The following is a 17,924-nucleotide window of genomic DNA, read 5'->3' as shown; positions in this document are numbered from 1 at the left end:
ATACATTGTGCTCTATTAAGAACATAAAATTAAATCTTAAAGAATAGCCCTCTTAATTATTTGAATGTTTCTAAAATATATATTTAGGCAACTTGCAAGCTTCCATTTGAAAAACCATTTTCCGAACTTTCCATTAGCATTTTCCATTTCCTCTGGAGAATCGTTATTCCATTATGTTCTAAGACATCGCGGTGGGGTCCCCCACTTCGTTCCGACTTTCAGCTAATGTCCTGGATTGTATCCGAAATTTGCATACAACAGACGCCAAAGGGAATTCGAAACCGAGAACAAAACCGCCGCTGATGGCTGTCAAAAATAAGAAAGCAAACGTTTGCTAAATTAAGCCGGAAGCCAAATTCCAGGGATCCAATTCCAGAATGCAACTTGCAACGTCGCCTTTTTGCGGTAATGTCGGCGACTCCAACTTCATTTCCTGGCCACAGGACCAAGACCCAATTTGCAAGGAGCGGTCGCAGCTGCTTCGTAGGCGTATACGTAATATTGCGAGCTTGGCAAGCCGAAAAAGACGGCAGCAAAAATGCGCCACTCCACAACCGCAATCAGGAGCTTCTGGGGAGCCAGCAATTTGAGCCAAGACATTGTCTCCTCTGTCCGGGCCACTTAATGACTTCCGCAAATAAAACGCTTTGTTCTGGGACAAGTTTAAGGCATTAGCACATGGCCTCCAGCACAACAACAGAACAGCAGCTCCACAGCTGTTTGTACGTATTTATCAGACTGCTCTGTTTGGCTGCTGCAATCTGCTAATGCATTTGGCTGTGCGTCTAATGAATATTAATGACACCACCAACCGGCGAGGGCCGGGCCAAATGGCAATAAAAATATTTCAATTAGAGCCAAGCTGCCAACACATGCGGCAAGATCAACGACTTCGTTAATGCCACAACAAGTTGAAGATGCAGCTGCAACCGCAGACAAACCAGACAAACGGCACACAAAAAGATAAACCGATGCCAGCACGTCGGCTTGCATAAATGATGGCCAACTGGGGAGGGCCCCGTAATTCCGGGCACTTCGCATTTTCAATTGTCCGGGACAGCACATGCCCCATCAAATGCCACAAAGCAAAACAATCGAGGAATTTCTCTACAGTCCACACAGCAAAAAATGTTTAGTCACTAGGAACCTTCTATTTGCCATTAAAATATCAGAACATCTGTTTGCATTGACCACAACTTTATCCTGTGGAACCTCACCCGAATTTTTAGTCAAGTTATCAGGAAATCCCTGTCACTTTTTTGAGGGGAGGGAACCACAGCAGGGGTCACCAAAATGTCTATCACCGTAGAGGAGAAGAACTTCGGCCTGGCCGTCAATCCGCTCACCGAGACCCGGGAAATGGTGCGCTGCTACACCCTGAAGAACACCAAGGGCATGTCCGTGTCGGTCATCCAACTGGGCGCCATTATCCAGAGCGTCTCCCTGCCCGACGGCAACAAGAAGGTGGACGATGTGTGCCTTGGGTTCGACGACGTCGGTGGCTACGTGGCCAACAGGGGGGCCTACATCGGCGGAACCCTGGGGCGAGTGGCCAACCGGGTGGCCAACGGCCAGTATACGGTGGACGAAACAACAGTCAATGTGACAAAGAACATCCAGGTAAATAATAAATGAAATGAAAATGCTATTGCTGAAGTGTTATAATGAACACATCGTTAAACTTCATATTAAAACGTATCCTAAAAAATTTTTGTTAAACTGCATCTTAGACTAAACCAATAAATATATTAAACTCTCTTCGATATTTATCTTAACCATATTTTTATAACCGGTTTTTAGTAAAAGAATAGTTTCCAATACATTTTTAGCCTATTTAAATTGCCATATACAATGATCCAAAAATAAGTAATATAAAATATTTTTCATCGTTTAAATTACCATATATAAATACCCAAAAATTAAAAATATAAAACCTTTATAATAATCAGTTAGCATAACAAAATGAACTAAAATGCTTCGTTGTAACAACCCATGTGTTACCAAAACCTTGCCAACAAGATACTTTAATGATAGGAATAATATTAGATAGATATAATATTTGGATTTTAATATTCAAAATATATTTGAAAATCTTTACATAAGAACAGACCATCATGTAAAAATACTCTTATAATAACTTGAAAACCAAGATTCAGCTTTAAGTTATTTAAAAGAGAATTAAAAACTAACTTTGAGTTAACCAATTCTAGGACCAGTTCCAGCTGCACGGCGGATTCGTGGGATTTGACAGCGTTATTTGGGAGGTGGTGCAGAAGACCGCCGAGGGCGTGGTATTCCGGCACGAATCCCCCGATGGTCATGAGGGCTATCCGGGAACTCTAACCTGTCAAATCACCTACCGACTGGACATTGACAACCGATTGTCGATCAGCTACGAGGCCACCACAGATCGCCAGACTGTGGTCAACCTCTCGAACCACGCATACTTCAATCTAGCAGGTCATGGGGCAGGAGCCAGAGGTCTGGCGCAGCACACGGTGGAGATCAGTTCCAGTGAGATTGTGGAAACGGACGAGTCCCAGATCCCCACTGGAAACTTGACCGTTGTGAGTGACACTGTATTTGATCTTAGGTCGCCCGTTCTGTTGGGCGATCGCCTGCAGCAGTTTGAAAATCGTTTGATCAAGGGCTACGACAACTGCTACGTAGTGAATGGAGGTCAAGTGCTGAGGTCTGTCGTCAAGGTGGCCAAGATAGTGCATCCACCCACTGGCCGGTCACTGGAGGTGTGGACCGATCAGCCTGGCATGCAGTTCTACACCGCAAATAACATGACCACGATAGCTGGCAAGAAGGGAGCTCTATACGTGAAGCACGGATCCTTCTGCGTGGAGACAGAAAAGTTCCCCGACGCCATGAACCACCCAAAATTCCCATCGATCCATCTAGAGCCCGACGAAACCTATCGTCACGAAGTTGTTTACTGGTTTAAGGTCGAGAAGATCTGCAGGTGCTGCTATAAAAAATAACTGGGACCCCTCGTAATTAAAACTTTAGTTAACTTTAAATTCAAAAACATGGGTTTACTTCCCCTTTCATTATATGTAATTAAACCCATTAAAAAATTCCTAAGCTCGAACATCTGATCCTGATTATTTAAACAAATTTAAACTAACAGTATATGGTTTCAAAAAATAATAAATATATTAAGAGTTCAGGTATGCAAATTTCATTTAAAGTTTCCATTTTTGGTTATAAAAGAGCTGCAGGGACCACGCGATATCCAGGCTATAAATTTACCACAAACAATATGCAGTAAAGCGAATTTTGTTGCTCCAATTTTGCAGTCACCTGTGTGTTAGTGTGTATTTGCGGCCAACCCTTTGGGGTTATCAGCTAACATGGGGCCACCTTGTCAAAATAAACCATTCAATTAGTGTTGGAAAATTGAATTTTCCATGCAGCCTGTTGATGCGGTAGCTGTGATAAGCTGCGGGCCATCGACACCCTCCGCATTTCTTGGCCATGGCACAAGAAATTTCATTAGCCTAACGAGTTGTTTGCTCGAAAGGCCGAGAGAAAACTTTGTCATCTCTCGGACTACGGAAGTTGGGTTGCGGAAGCCCCAAGACCTTGTTTGCCATTCAGTTCTTATGCAAAAAACCCTGAATAAGTGATTTTTGAGAAGAAACCAAGCGAGAAAACTGCATCACCTGAGACTGAAAATTGATTGAAATCAGCTTTGGCTTGAGTGATCTTTAATGAAGATTTAACCAGTTCAAATTTAAAGGCATTGTTTAACATTTCAGTAGAGATACTTAGTGTGTCTAGCAATTAATTGAACAGAAAAACGTTTGCCTACCCAATCTAGCACACTAATGATGACAATTCCCTGGAACGACATTAATCTGTATTCAGACAGTAGGCCTTGGTCACATTATGGAGCCGCACAAACAATGTTAACAAGCTCATAATTAAATATTTGCACAATATTTTGCGTGATTAAAATAAAAGTCAAACACAGCATTACAGAAAAGGAAAAGTTGTTTAAAATGCACAGCACACATAAACATGAAATGATGACGGGCTCGGCTTCAGGTTAACCGCAGAAACGGAGCTCACTAAAAATAAAAATTAAGCTCGCCGCTGCTGATTACCTAACAAACCGAAAAACACAGAATAATTTCAATGGGAAACGTTAACAAAATTTACAAAAAAAGCAGTGAGTTGGGGAATAAAGGCAAACACAAACAGAACGCTAAACAATCAGGAGTGAAACTTCCCCTCTGCAGCTGCTGTTGCTCTTTAACAAATTCATTATAACTTTTGCTATTAAAAACATTAGAAGCGACTGTACGCATTCCATTCAGACCAAAAACTGGGGACGCTTCCCCACAGTTTGCCATATATTCACGTTTTGAGTTCTTCGGCTTGCCAGGCGGAGCAATTTAACCCAAATGCTTATCATTTAGCCATTTAATTTAACCTTTTGCCCGGCACACACATGCCGCCAAAAAAAAAGAGAGCAGACATTTCTGGTTACGTATATTTTTAGGGTATACTGGGCTTTACTTACTAAGCAATACTGAGTTCTACAAAGTATTATAAAAATAATTTAATAAGAAATTGTAATATAACTTATTAGCTATTATGTTAATGGTATGCTGAATACTTATAAAACAAGTTTAGGAACATTTTAAGAAGCCATTATATAACCAAGACAAAAAATTAAAATTTGAAAAAGTTAAAATGGGGAAAGATATGTTTTCGTTAGACCGGTTTAATAAAACATTTTGCATCAGCAAATTTATAGAATCTTTTTTCAAAATCTTGGAGTTCCACTGGAAGACTAATCTTTTTCTCCTATACTTTTTACTTAATTTTAGATGCAGGGTATTGCCGTGGCCTTATCCTAATATTGTCCTTTGGAGAACTTTTTGCATATCACAGCTCATTCCCCTTAGCTCCGGCTTTGTTTTTAATACAAACTGCTGCTCATATTGCTAATGATTTTGGGTCACAGTCATCCGCACCCTCTCGAACCCTTTGCACACCCACCCAAACGCCCAAACGCCCAAACACCCAAACACACATTCACGTAACACTTATGGCAACACGTACTTGGGGTCCGTTGCCGGTTTTTTGGCTGTGTTGCCAGCCGTTGTTAAGTATACGCCGCATTGCCCCGTTTTTCGGGTGCCGTGTAATGTGGCCGCTATCCTCCGAATGCCCCGCCCCATCGCACCTTGGTTGTTGCACAAATTAAAAACGCGCTACTCTATCTCATTTGTTGCCACTGCGACTCCAGCATTTTAATAAAATGTTGTTGCCTTAAACGTGATCCTGGCTCTAATTGTTGTTCCTACAAGGATGTTCCCTGACGTGTGGGCGGGAAAGAGATACGAAATGGAGAGAAAGTGTAGGAGCTGCTTTATTTTTTAGTAAATGGAGCTGGCGCAAAATTGTGTGCAATTAGTTAGTCGGCAACTTTCGCAGCTGAGTTCTTTTTTACCAACTAAAATTAGTGAGCAAGGTTGTGTAATAGAGAAGCGTTTTTAAAGGGAACTTGAGAAGGAAGAAGTGCGAAAAAATGCAGAGAGCAATTGTCTGGCTTAACTCAATTTCTCAAAAAGTTACATTTTTGCACATTGTTATGGAAAGAAAAACTTAATTATTTAATCTTTTGTTTAGTTTAAAAGCCTTACTTTCCTTAAATAAGCTATGTATCAGTATAATTCTTCTGCATTGCCTTAAGCAACCTTATGTACATGTGTAACATAAAAGATAATCATTAAACATAAACAAGTATAATCGATTTGGGGACCAACCTTCTAACAATTTAAAGGATTTCTGTGTATTTAATTTTCTTGGAGTCGCACAAAACCCTACTGGAGGATTCTATAAAGTTGCTCAATGTGGAGCCAGCTTTAATGTCAACACCGAACCTCCTCCTCCTCTCCTCAGCCAGACAGGATACGGATGAGCTCTACTCGAGCTCATGGTTATGCATCGGCGGCATTTGCCTGTTTGGGCCAACCTGACAGATAACTATTCTGAAGGCGAGCCGGCATTAGGATGATTTTGTTAATTGAAATTCGACGGCAGAGTGCACAGGAACAATTTCCTTTTGTTGCACGTGCGTTGCGTATACGCAGTGTGTAAGCCGAGGAGGATGATGCCGATGATGATGATGATGATGAGGATGCTCCTGGTGCAGCTCCGGGAACAATGCCAGGCATGCGCTAATATCGAAGAAAGCTTTTGTAGTCCACCCAGTGCGCTTCATTTGACGCAATCCTTGCCTTTTGTTTGCTCCCCAGCTCCTGGAACTCGGCTGGCTGTTATGGCCACGTTAGGAGCACGTCCAGCGATTGTATTTTCATTTTGCTTGTAAGTTTTACTATCCCTTACTGACACTCCAGGCCCCCCTGGCCGTTGGGCCTGTCTCTGCCCGCCAGGACCTCCACTTTGCCGCCTGGCCGGTCCTCGGTCGTCCTCTCGGGAACTCGTTTTCCTCGCGGCTTTTCCCTTTGTGAGTGTGCAGCACAATAAGTTGCCTTCAGCCTGCCTTGCACGCCATTGAAAATGTTAAACTTACGCTTATTGGTTTTGCGAGTATGCAGTTCACTACGTAATTACACCACCCAGCTAGCTGAAGCACTGGCAATGCAGTCACAGTCATCAAATTATATTCAAGAAATTCAGAAAATGCCTTTGATACCATCAATTATGGTCCCTGTTCTTTTACTACAGGTTGACTGGTGGTAGTTGTTTGCGTATTTATGCATGCCCTACTGATTGACAGGACCCTGATTGGCAATCAGTTGCTTATGGCAGTTAATTCCACATCTCCTTAAGCTCTGCATAAGTAGAACAGGCAAAGAAAACTCAAAACAAGCTACTTTAGAATGTCAGGCCTCGTGCAGAAACCATAATGCGGTAGCAAAAGAATAAAAAAGCTTTCAGTGTAATGAATTCCTCTCTCAGACATTCCTCATCCAACAAAGACAGCACTGGGAGGAATTAAATGAATAAGCCGGTTTCTTTTTCCTGGGAAATTCATTATTTTAAATTTCTAGCAGCTTATATCAAAGTTTAAATACATTATTATTAAACTAAGAGAACCTTGATTATATTTTTTTTTAAATTTAAAAATCGAAGAACTTAACAATAAAACAATGATATGAAAGCTTTTTCGGCATTTTCCACTTTATCGTTATTTGAGTTTTCTCTCACTGAGCGAGTCAGCTCAGTGCATTTGTATCCAGGATATACAGGAATACTTTGGCTGACCTGCCGCTCATAGTGATTGTGACAACTCGACGAGCCAGTCAGCCTGACTTTCAGATCCAGGACGAGAGTCGGAGTCCCGAAAGTGCCATTCGAGCCATTCGGGCCATGCATTGCTAAAGGCTAGCAGTCAAGTTTACGGCCTGGACCGGAGGGGCTGACTTTCTCTGGCCGAGCACTTTGTGCTGATTAGGAAAACGTTTCAATAATCTGGACCGGGATGGGAATTGTCTCTGGACAAAAAGCGGGCACAACAATTGCAGTTCAGAGCACTGAAAACTTTCAAGCAACTTGGCCTTGCCCGTAATTAAGCCTTAAATATCAACAATGGGCAATTGTTGGGCCAGCTCGCTGCTTAATTAGGCAACTGCCTGGCACAAAGGCGTTTTGTTGCGTTTTTGTGTCCACTTTCGCTTTCGCCATCAAAAATCATCAGTCAGATTTAATCAGGGTCCGAGAATACCGCATTGTTAATGCCGCATCAATATTAATTAGGCCGCCCACAGGGCGCATACGGAGTACGCTGAAGGAGGATCTGGGACGACTGACACAAATCTGACAGCACTTTGACAACGAACGCATTCTAAGCAGGCTACCACAACATAAGCGACATGTCAAACGCCGAAAGTGACTCGCCAAAGATAGGTCCTGCGATATCCCAACGATCTGGAGTTGGCTCTGAATCCGCCTCCAAAGCTGAAGCTGCCGCTGAAGGGGCTGACAGTTGACAGAAAGCCCGATAAATTTGGAAACACTGGAGCCTGGCTAGGTCTAAATATAACTCTGCAAAAGGGATATCAGTACGAATTTCTGCGAACACAAAACAAAGAGCTTAAACTTGTTGGAACTTTCAAAAGGGATTTGGATTTCATTTCCGCGGAAACCTAGTTTATACCATTTGGTTATTTCTCCGAATACTTATTTCCATTATATTCTCTTTTATGGAGTTTATGATTCTTTCCTACATTTTTCAACGATTAATAAAAATTAAAAAAAAATATTTTTGTCCTAAATCGAACAATTATGGCCACTGTGCCGCTTCCGCATTATGTGGCAATAGTTTATCGAGCCTCAGCAGCGGCTTGGCCTGGCAATATTATTAATTATTTTTGCAATTAACGCGTCATTGTTGCTGCATCACGTTGGTTAAACGGCTGCGTAAGCATTTCGGTCTTTCGGCAGCGGCGGGTTTGGGCTTACACGCGTCATAATTAGCGGGCTTTGTGCGCCCGAGTTCGCTCATTTGGCGCCTTTCAAGCCAGGCCGCGCAGATAAAGTTCGCAGCAGGCAGCCGCTGCCATTGGCAATGCCAGTGGTAATACCAATGGCCATGGCTTATCCACCGCTCAGCCGGCCGTAAGCTGCCAAAAGTGTTGCTTATCGGGCGGAGACAGTTCGTCACATGCAAAAACTTCCGGCGGCACGAGGAGGAGTCCGCATAAAAAGTTGACGCAACACGCCCAGAAGACATGTGAACGGTTTATTGGCATTAAGGGATCAAAGGCAGCCCCGTCACGAGGGTTGCAAGAAGCTCTTTGTAGCGCCCTCGAGTAAAGGGCGAAGCGTCGGCCATGTTTGCACAGGCATCCACGGGTACTTCACTGAAATTTTAACGCTGACACAAGAAAGATTTCAAGAACGGCTCACAGACTAACAGACAAACAAAAAAATGGGTGCACAGCAAAAAACAAGTGGGTGAGTTGTTTCAAAACATATCAAAGAGTATGATTCTTTATTAGGATGTAGGCACTCGATCCTTTGTGGCTATTTTATTTCCAAAAATCTCTGAGGAGAGAAGCATAACCTTATTTATTGTTACACATTTTGTATTAAGACCTTGAAGTGTTATATATTAAGTTGTTAAGTTCATATAATTAATTATAATTAAGGGAATACATTTTTATAATCAATGATATCCCAATTACCGGGACTTTTTCCTGAGTGCAGAGTAAAGCTGAGAATGGCAACTAACGGCGACAAAGGCAGCCATAAACTTTTAGGGCACACGCTGCGTATACGCAATCAGCTTTGGGCAAACATTTACCCAAATAGTTTTCTTTTTTAAAGCAAGGAGAGCGCCGAGAAAAGAGAGCTTGCTTAGCTCGGCATTTTATTAGCTGCTTATATGTGAATGCGAATTTAGTCATAAATCTGTAGACGCGCCGCCGCTCTGCGCACTGTCCCATGAAATTGAAATATAGTGTGATTTTCACTTTAGCTAGTCGTCGAAGCTTCCGAACCAAGCGAAAATCTCACATCCTCCTCATTCCGTGACCACTGAACACCAACCGGCAACGGAATTCGGTGTCAAAAGCTCAGAAATGCCAAGAAAGCCAGTAAAACAAGGGTCAAAAGGGACGAAAGGTACTTTGAGATACCCTGTAGTTACTGCAAATGGTTAAGAAAAAACGTTTTGGATTCACGTTTCAAAAATTTACTACTGTAAGAAAAATATTAGGTTAATTTGCTTTTTTTTTTTTTTGATTTTCGTGGTGTGGTGCACTTTGAATTCTTTCCACACCGCCAAACTGTTAATAATGAATATTATTTACGCGTTATGCGTGAAGCAATTCGTCTAATAAGACCAGAGTTGTGGGCGATATCAACTTATGGTTTTTGCATCATGATAATGAAGCTCCTCACATTTCACTCGTTCTTAATGACCATTTCGCAAAAAATTCGACGCATATTTTTCCGCATCCACCGCATTTGCCAGATTTGGCTCCCTGTGACTCCTGGCTATTCCCAAAACTCAAGAGACCACTCCAGGGAACGCGTCTCAAGTCGATTAAGGAGATAACAAAAATCGAAGATGGCGCTGATGGCTATACCGGAAGGGACTATTTGATATGCTTCGAGATTTGGAAAAAATGTTGGCATAAGTGTATTTTAACGGGAGGGGACTACTTTAAAGGGGATGAAACTGATTCAGAAGTATAATTAAAGATTTTTTATTTAACAATCCAATTCACCATACTCACATTTTGCCCACAGTAGTGAAGAGTTTCTGATGAAAATTAAAAAATCAAAGTAATGGGCACAAATTAATAAAACTCGTAAAATGTCCTACAAACATTTATAGAAAAATAAATAAAACATTTTTATAATTTTATTTTATTCCATTTCACCATGCTCACATTTTTTCCACAGTAGTATCGAATTTCTGAAGAAAATAAAAAACCAAATTTATGTACACTTACTTATAAAACTCCTAAAACAATTTAGCAACATTTGCAGAAACATTAATCAAATATTTCTAAATATTATTTTATTCAGAATAAAAAAAATGTTATCATTTACAAATAAAGTAACACCCAATCGAATTTCGCTCGATTCTAGGGTGCGGCAAAACAAAGAGTGGAACCGCAAAGGAAGCCATTATCCCTGCGTTATTTATGACAATTTCCTTATGAGTATTGCCGGCCCAACTCCACCCACAATGTATCGGCACCTCCGACCTGCCAGTTTCCCACTCTCCATCTATTTTCCCGTGGACACATGTGCGTTTTCACTTTCTAAGGCATTTCGGAATGAATGGCGACGCCTTCGGCGTTTGACTTTAACGCGGACAACGGAGACGACAGCTTTTCTCCATTGCGTGCAGTTTTCCGACGGAAAATGGCCGTGGAAATGGGGAAATGGCTAACGGCAAATGCAAAGCGTTTCCTTGCGTGTCTATCTAAATGTTGTTATTAGTTATCAGCGGCGTTTGTTATTTGCCTACTTCGCCACTCGATTAATGCTTTTCTACCGTGTCGCATGCCATTTGTTCTGCCTGGGAATATTTTAGCAGGCCATTCCATCTAATATGCAGAAATGTGATTAAAACCACCGAATAAAAGGCCAATAGAAATGTAGCTACGGCACTCAAAGTGCTTTTAGGAAGCCGCCTTTAATGAGTCATTATGGATTTGAAGTACACTTCATGAATTCCACTTAGGAAATTGTACAAAAACTTGTTCATCTTATTTAGAATTCAAAAGTATTTTAAATTAATCCCTCTTGAAAAATCATTCAAATGAGAGCTTAGGCAGTCCTTAAGGTGTGTCTAGCAAATTCAAAATTATTTTGAAGGCTTATAGAGTAAGTTTGCAATCTTGATTGACATAAATTGTGGGAAAATATTTTGCACTTTCAGCCGCCATGGCCGCCAAATGTATATTTACATACAGTTTTTTGTCATGCTGGTCGTATATATAATTCGCATGTTTACTTGTCCGACATGTGGCTGGTAGCGGTACACACGATGTGGTGAAATGGCCAGTGCAAAAAGATAAATACCCTACAGGGGCATGCAACTAAATGGGCGTGTCAGTCGGTTCGCGCAGTGTGGCGTGCTCATGTCATAATTCTAAAATTTGCGGTTGTCGTGCTTCGCGGCAACCAAATAAGGGATAATGTGTGGTTGGGCTTATAAATAAATAACACACCGATATCTTTTGTTTACAATCTGGAACGATTTTTTTATGAACAACAAGTTAAAATTTCATTTCACATTATTTCTACACTTACACGATTGAACAAGTTAAATTAATTGAGGCTTGTGAGGTGTTCCGTCCCATTTAAATTAAATTTATTTCTTAACTTTAACTCTGAACTATCTTGATAAAGACTAATGTTAATATGCATAGAGAAAGGAAGTAGAAAGGGGTAAGCACCTTTTCTAGATGATTTTAGCTTAATATAGAAATGAATTATTTTTTTGAAAACTTAATACGATTCATATGAAAAGATTTCATGAAAGCCAACACTGTAAAATACTTTGTAGTACAACAATTATTTCTTTAGACCCTGAAAGCATTTAAATTGTTCAAGAAATCAGTGTTGTAAATTTAACGATAGTTTTTGGCACTAACTGAGGAATATGTATTTTGTTTCCAGAGCCAATGAAGATAAAGCTTCCAATTGAGCTCCAACCAAATTCCTTGCGAAACCGACTTGAGTTCCTTTTACTTAAAGCAATTCGTTTTTTTGACTTGTGGAGAAGCATTTGAGTCATGACAGCTATTTCGGTTCGATAAGCTTCAGAAGAAGCAAATGGGAGCTTCTCAGACAGATAACCGTAACCGTATACAGACGTACATGTGCGATAGTTTGAGGACCCGGCCAATCCTTGTATTTGGCGAGTAGTTTGAGGTAATTTTGCGAAGGGATGCGGTGTTGGCAGGGGCAACAACACTTTTCGGCTGCATAACAAATACACTTCAATCAATGCCAAATGGCAGTGCCGGCAATCACAGAACACACCCACCCATACGAACACACTCGGGGTTTGTCCCTGTGTGTGTGGGCGCCACAAAAATGAAAACAAATTTTGGCATGATTGCTGATTGTTTGTCTTTTTCATTGTTTGGCACGAATGCTGCCTCTGCCAACGCAGGCGCACATTTATTGCTTCCCAATTGGAAATAAAAATGGCGGGGCGGCAGGCAACAAGAAAAGAAGGCTCACTATGTAAAAAAAAAACGTTGGCCGTTCTACTTCAATTGAAATAAAAAGCATGGGTATGCGGTATATGCACAATGTATCGCAAAAACAAGTTGGTTTTGACGGAAACTTGAAAAATAGTTGAATACCCTTTAAAAACAGAGTAGAAAAAAGTTGATACACATATATGTCTGGGTTTAGGCAAACTATGTAATGCATTTTGTTTTTCTACACGATCAAATTTAAATGCTTTCAGAGGTAAATGTAAAGGCACTAGTGTAATTTTGTATATTGGCAATATTAAAAGCTATTGGCAGCATTTAATTAGATTTCGTTTATTGGCCTCACTGATGCAGTGTTGCATTTTGAACACATTTATAAATTCAAGGAAAGCGCTGTGCTTTTTTAATTGGTAAAAAATTATTTTAAAACGAGAACGAGTAGCTTACGGAATTTATTAAGCTTTCACTGATTGTTCTTGTTACTATGTTTATGCTATGAATTTTATGCATTCTCCAATACATGAAATTATAATAGCCCCTGTTTATACAACACAGACAAATTCATGATATGATATTAGTAAAGTTGTCAAATTTTTTGAATTTGATATAGAGCTCTATAGAGTAGTAGGCTGTGAAGTAGGCTGTGCTTCAACTTTTCATGTGTGTGTTATCTAATTCATGAAACGGTGTTTATGCACACACGAATTTGCCCATTTCATGAATTGATTTCATGAAATAGGCATAGCATGTGATAGCTATAGGAAATTTGTACCCTGATCAGGGTAAGCCTACTTCAATGCGATACAATCTTTCGTCCAAAATTTCACATACAAGGGTATACAAATCAGTAGCAGTGAAAGATTGTCAAGACCTTCTATTAAATAAAGAAAGGATACTGGACAACTTTAAAACAAAGTACAAGCCAATATTAAGTACTTTCAGTTTCAATAGTTTTGGGGACAAAACAAATCAAATGGATAACCCCGCATACCCCACTCGCTCCGCAGAGTAAATGGAAACACTCGAGATACACATGGCTTTCTTCTTGGTCTGGCTTTTGATTTGATTTGCTTGGTGGGTTCCATTTTTCGCCTCCACCCGATTTTTTCCTTTCCGTGTTCCGTCGGCGGGGCTGCAAACATTTGCCGCTGACTCCAGGCCTTGCCGTCACCGCTGATTAAAACAAACACAATGCCGGCGTAATGACGACATATGTACGTCTGCGGATTGCTGGACCCGCCCGAAACCCCACCAATCCCGAAAATCCCCAACCCGTCGACTTTTTTCCGCACAATTGTACAATTTCGTCTGCGTTTTTTGCGCCATGTTTTTTGTGTGCGCCTCAGCCGTACGCGTTTTGACTTTTTCTTCGCTCTCGAGCATTGATTCATAATTGATTAGCATTACTTTAGCTATTGTTCGATTTGTGCTAGCACACATTTATAGGGTGAGTGTGTTCAGGAATGTTGCCCTTGGGCAACGTCTGCGATGTTAAATTAAGCGTAAATTTTTCGGTTTGCTGGCGCATTTTTGATGAATTTTATTGCTTTGTGCAATTACTTTGCTGATTTTATGTTTATTTATAGTCGTGCAATACATCTTGCCCTTGATTAAACAATAGAAATGCGCAGTCCATCATAAAAACCAGAATATTTAATCATTTTATGGTCGTTTCAAACTTCCAGGAAAACGCTTTCTTAGTCTCAAATTTATTCAATTTACTGTAAGTAATTTCTAGAATTTTTTGCTCTCGAAATAAACTGCGAGGAGTCTTCATAAATATTAATTTCCAAAAAGCACGCCCCAAAAGCGTATGCTTTAATAACAGCCAGAAATATTTCGAGGCTCCCGCAGCAGCTTCATTGCAGCATTAACTATTTTTAATTAGACTGGTTGTGCATAATCAGCTGCAAGTTTTTCTGGCCCAACTCCTGGCGAACGGACTTCGCCTAACGAACTGCGTGTTGCTGCTGCATGTTGCATTTAAAGTTTCTGTAGCGTGCAATGCAGGAAATCATTTTAACAGTTTTCCACCCCACCCCCTCCAATTTATAATTTTCCTTCTGTTTCGCAACTTTGCTCGTATTTTCTATACACAAGTTCAGTGCACCCCCAGCACAGACAACCTGAAAAGGAGCCCCAACACCAACTTCGCCTTTGTTGCATGCTTGTTCGGTATACCTGGCGGGTATATAAAATACCCTTTTATCAAGAGGGTATATCAGTGATCAGATAGGCTGCCTAAAGGTCTGATATTCCAAGGCACAGCTTTTTACTTCAATTTTCTGCATGATACTTACACTTTTTGTAAGGTATCGAAAAGTCTATAGATCGCTTGATATTTCAAAAGTCTTGCTCTTTTTTGAGGCCGCGGTGGCAGCGACTCCTTTACTTCTTCGCGGCGGCAACTTGTCTGTAATTATGAATGGCCAGCGGGTTAAAAAAGAGGTACAAAAGTCATTGACTCGCTGCTCCTGCACCTGCCTTTTTGTTCAATTAAAAGTTTATGTGAGCTATCTGCCTGTTTCATTTAATTTGCCCGCGAGTCCTGTTAATCAGTTTGCTTAAGGGGCAGCGTAACCTTTGAAGTTGACAGGTCAATTGCAGTCAAACGGAACTGTGGCCCGAACGTTGTTGCCATATGTTAACACTTACCTTTGTAATTCCTTTTTCACACTGTCTCGAAAATGTGTGTTTTTTAACTGGAGACACATAAATGTGCCACAAGCAACCTACTGCCCTTGGGTCAAAGTGTAATCGATGTTCTGGTTCCAGCTACCACCCTCAAAAAGTGCAATGTAAAGTATTTTCACACAATTTGGATGCTCCAAGGCTGTGGCTTTTGAAATCTTTCTTCTACATGTGCTCACAAAATTGCTCCATTTAGTATGTGGGTTGAGTTGCTAGTGTTTTCTCTGCTGATTTGTTGGCTGGCTGCTTTGCACTTTGGTTACTCACTTTTGGGAACTGCCCTTATCATATGTTGGTTTTTAATTCTACTCTTGAAGCTGCCAGAGAAATAATAGTAATTAACAATAGTTTTAAATGCCCGTATCAAATGGCATTTGGTAGCTTATATTTCCCACTGTAAATAATTGGGCAACTGCTTATATTTCAAGTATAAGCTGTTCAGTTTGAAGGACTCTACAAATAAAATGTAGGCAAAAAATAACACTTCAAGCCTAAAAATAAATAAAACCAGAGCAATGCAATCAAGAGCTAAATTGTTTCCTAATTAATTAATCAATTTTCTACTTTTTTCCCATTTGTCAGCCTTTTGTATTTTCATTCATCTCTACACAAAACAGCTGGAATGCCAATTGAGTGCGTTGAGAAAAGCTAACGTAATCGAATACTTTTCGTATTTGCTAAGACTTAGTCGGCTATTTCCGGGCTTAAATACTGCTAACTGATTTACGGTGTGGCCAATCCGAAAGCCCTGACAAATAGTCGGCCATCAAGGAGTGGAGAAAAAGCGATTTTTGTTTGCCGAAATTTTATCTATGCATGCCTCTGACCCAAGTCCAAGTAACGACCATCAAACAAACTTTGATTTATGACAATCTAGTTCATTTGATTATTGCTGCCAAGGAAAAGCTGAGAAGAGTTGGTCGCAGGGTGTGTGTGTGTGGCAAACCTTTTCATTTTCCATTCAAATTCAATGCTAATCTACTTGCACAACAAGCCACATTTTCTGCCAAGCCTAGCGGCTCGCTCAAGCATCATTTATCAAGGAACTGGGGACCGATGTCCCTTTTTTTTGCCCTTCCTGGGCAGTCCGGTTGAAAGTGCCTGTGCCGGGCATTATCAACACACATCGGGTTCATTATTTTTATCGTACAAGTGTTTGATACTTCCTTCTATCCCTGGTTTATATCACTCCGGCCAACACGCGCCGCACATTAAGCAGCGAACCGTATTTTAAAAGGGCCAACTTGCGCATTAACTCTGTGCAACTGTGCGTATACGTAATCTAAGGAGTTACTATTTCCGAACGGGTGAAAAGAAAATAGGTCTCCCAAGATTCTCCTGGGGTGTGTCCTTGTCGAAATGCAAATTTTCTTACGACTACCTTTTTAAATAATCAACATAAAAACCAAAAGTCAATCGCAGATAGAAAAGTTCTTTATTTCAAATGATAAGTTTGTGCTTCTGAAATGAATATGGGTCAATATGGCTCGCTTATTGTAAAAATTTTAAATTCGGTTGTGCTTTATTCCTTGTTAAAATTGTCATTTAGTTTACTAAATGAAGCAGAATAATATAAGAAAACTTGTTTTTTTTTTTCTAGTTCTACTTAATTGAGCAACATTTATACGGAAGTGAACTGAGCTTAGTTTTTGGTCCCAATGCAAAGAGTGTCTGCTGCTGTGGGCTTCGACTTCATTAAGTGTTTGGAAAACCGGCAAGTGAAGCCTTTGAGTCAATTCTCGCTCATTTCTATGCGTCTCTGTGCCCTCTGAGTCTGTTTTTAATTTACTCTGGCTTCGGAGCGAGCTGAGTCCGTCTTGGAATCATAGGAATCACAGAAATCAGAGGAGACTGTCAGCTCCATCGCCGGCGGCTGCAGGTTAAGGATCCACTTGAACCTCCGAGTGGTGACGTTACACGAACTGAGGTGTTTGTTTGGCATCTGGCTTTGACATCTGCACTCGCATATACCGCACACACCCATAAATTGAAGGAGTGTCTGGTCGTCCACGAGGGAGGCTTTAGTACCCTGTAGTCGAAGGGTTCAGAGGTATATTAAATTTGGTACTGGGAAAGCTAAACTTTATGTATTTTACGAGGTTATGCGAACTTAAATTAAAATTATTGTCTTAGGAAAACATTTTTCTTTAGTACTTAGTAATGGGTATTTTTTAGGAGGTAGACTCCTTTACAAAATTATATTTTTTGCCTGCAACCTCGGGCAGTGTGGGCATAGCCGCTTTTGGTTTCTTTGACACTACTTCTGGTTATTGCTTTGCCACAAAAAAAATGCAGTGCGAACAAATTGCTATATCGTCATCAGTGGGTTATGAGGAAGTGTAATGGCGTGAACATAAGTTTAAGTGCTCGCAGAGGTTAAGCTAGAGCTCCATCTAGCAGACTGAACGAAGAAAAAACTGGCTTTGGTGAACATAAACCAATTAAAAATGTGATAATCAAAGGAAAACGACAAGGTGTTTACTAAGTGAACAGAAAAAGAAAGACCGAGAATTAAGAAGCTAAAGAATAAAATAAAATTACACAACCAAAATC

General features: G+C 40.6%; 1 protein-coding gene across 1 annotated transcript; it reads left to right on the top strand.

Moving 5' to 3' along the window:
- The first annotated feature begins 1,235 nt into the window (after window positions 1–1,235).
- LOC119547205 (galactose mutarotase) lies at window positions 1,236–3,100 on the top strand. Its single transcript, XM_037853952.1, has 2 exons — window positions 1,236–1,620; window positions 2,211–3,100. Exons 1-2 carry the CDS (start codon window positions 1,294–1,296, stop codon window positions 2,988–2,990), a joined length of 1,107 nt encoding a protein of 368 aa, XP_037709880.1. The 5' UTR covers window positions 1,236–1,293; the 3' UTR covers window positions 2,991–3,100.
- The last annotated feature ends 14,824 nt before the right edge of the window (window positions 3,101–17,924 follow it).

This window comes from Drosophila subpulchrella, chromosome 2L (genome assembly GCF_014743375.2).
Source record: "Drosophila subpulchrella strain 33 F10 #4 breed RU33 chromosome 2L, RU_Dsub_v1.1 Primary Assembly, whole genome shotgun sequence".
Taxonomy (NCBI): Eukaryota; Metazoa; Arthropoda; class Insecta; order Diptera; family Drosophilidae; genus Drosophila; species Drosophila subpulchrella.
Note: the sequence above shows the minus strand (reverse complement) of the source record. Positions and strands in the feature narration are given on the sequence as shown.

Bases quoted from the DNA above. Each gene is read 5' to 3' on its own strand.
- LOC119547205 (XM_037853952.1), top strand. From the start codon at position 1,294: ATGTCTATCACCGTAGAGGAGAAGAACTTCGGCCTGGCCGTCAATCCG. The intron at 1,621-2,210 runs GTAAATAATAAA...AACCAATTCTAG, and splicing joins ATGTGACAAAGAACATCCAG to GACCAGTTCCAGCTGCACGG.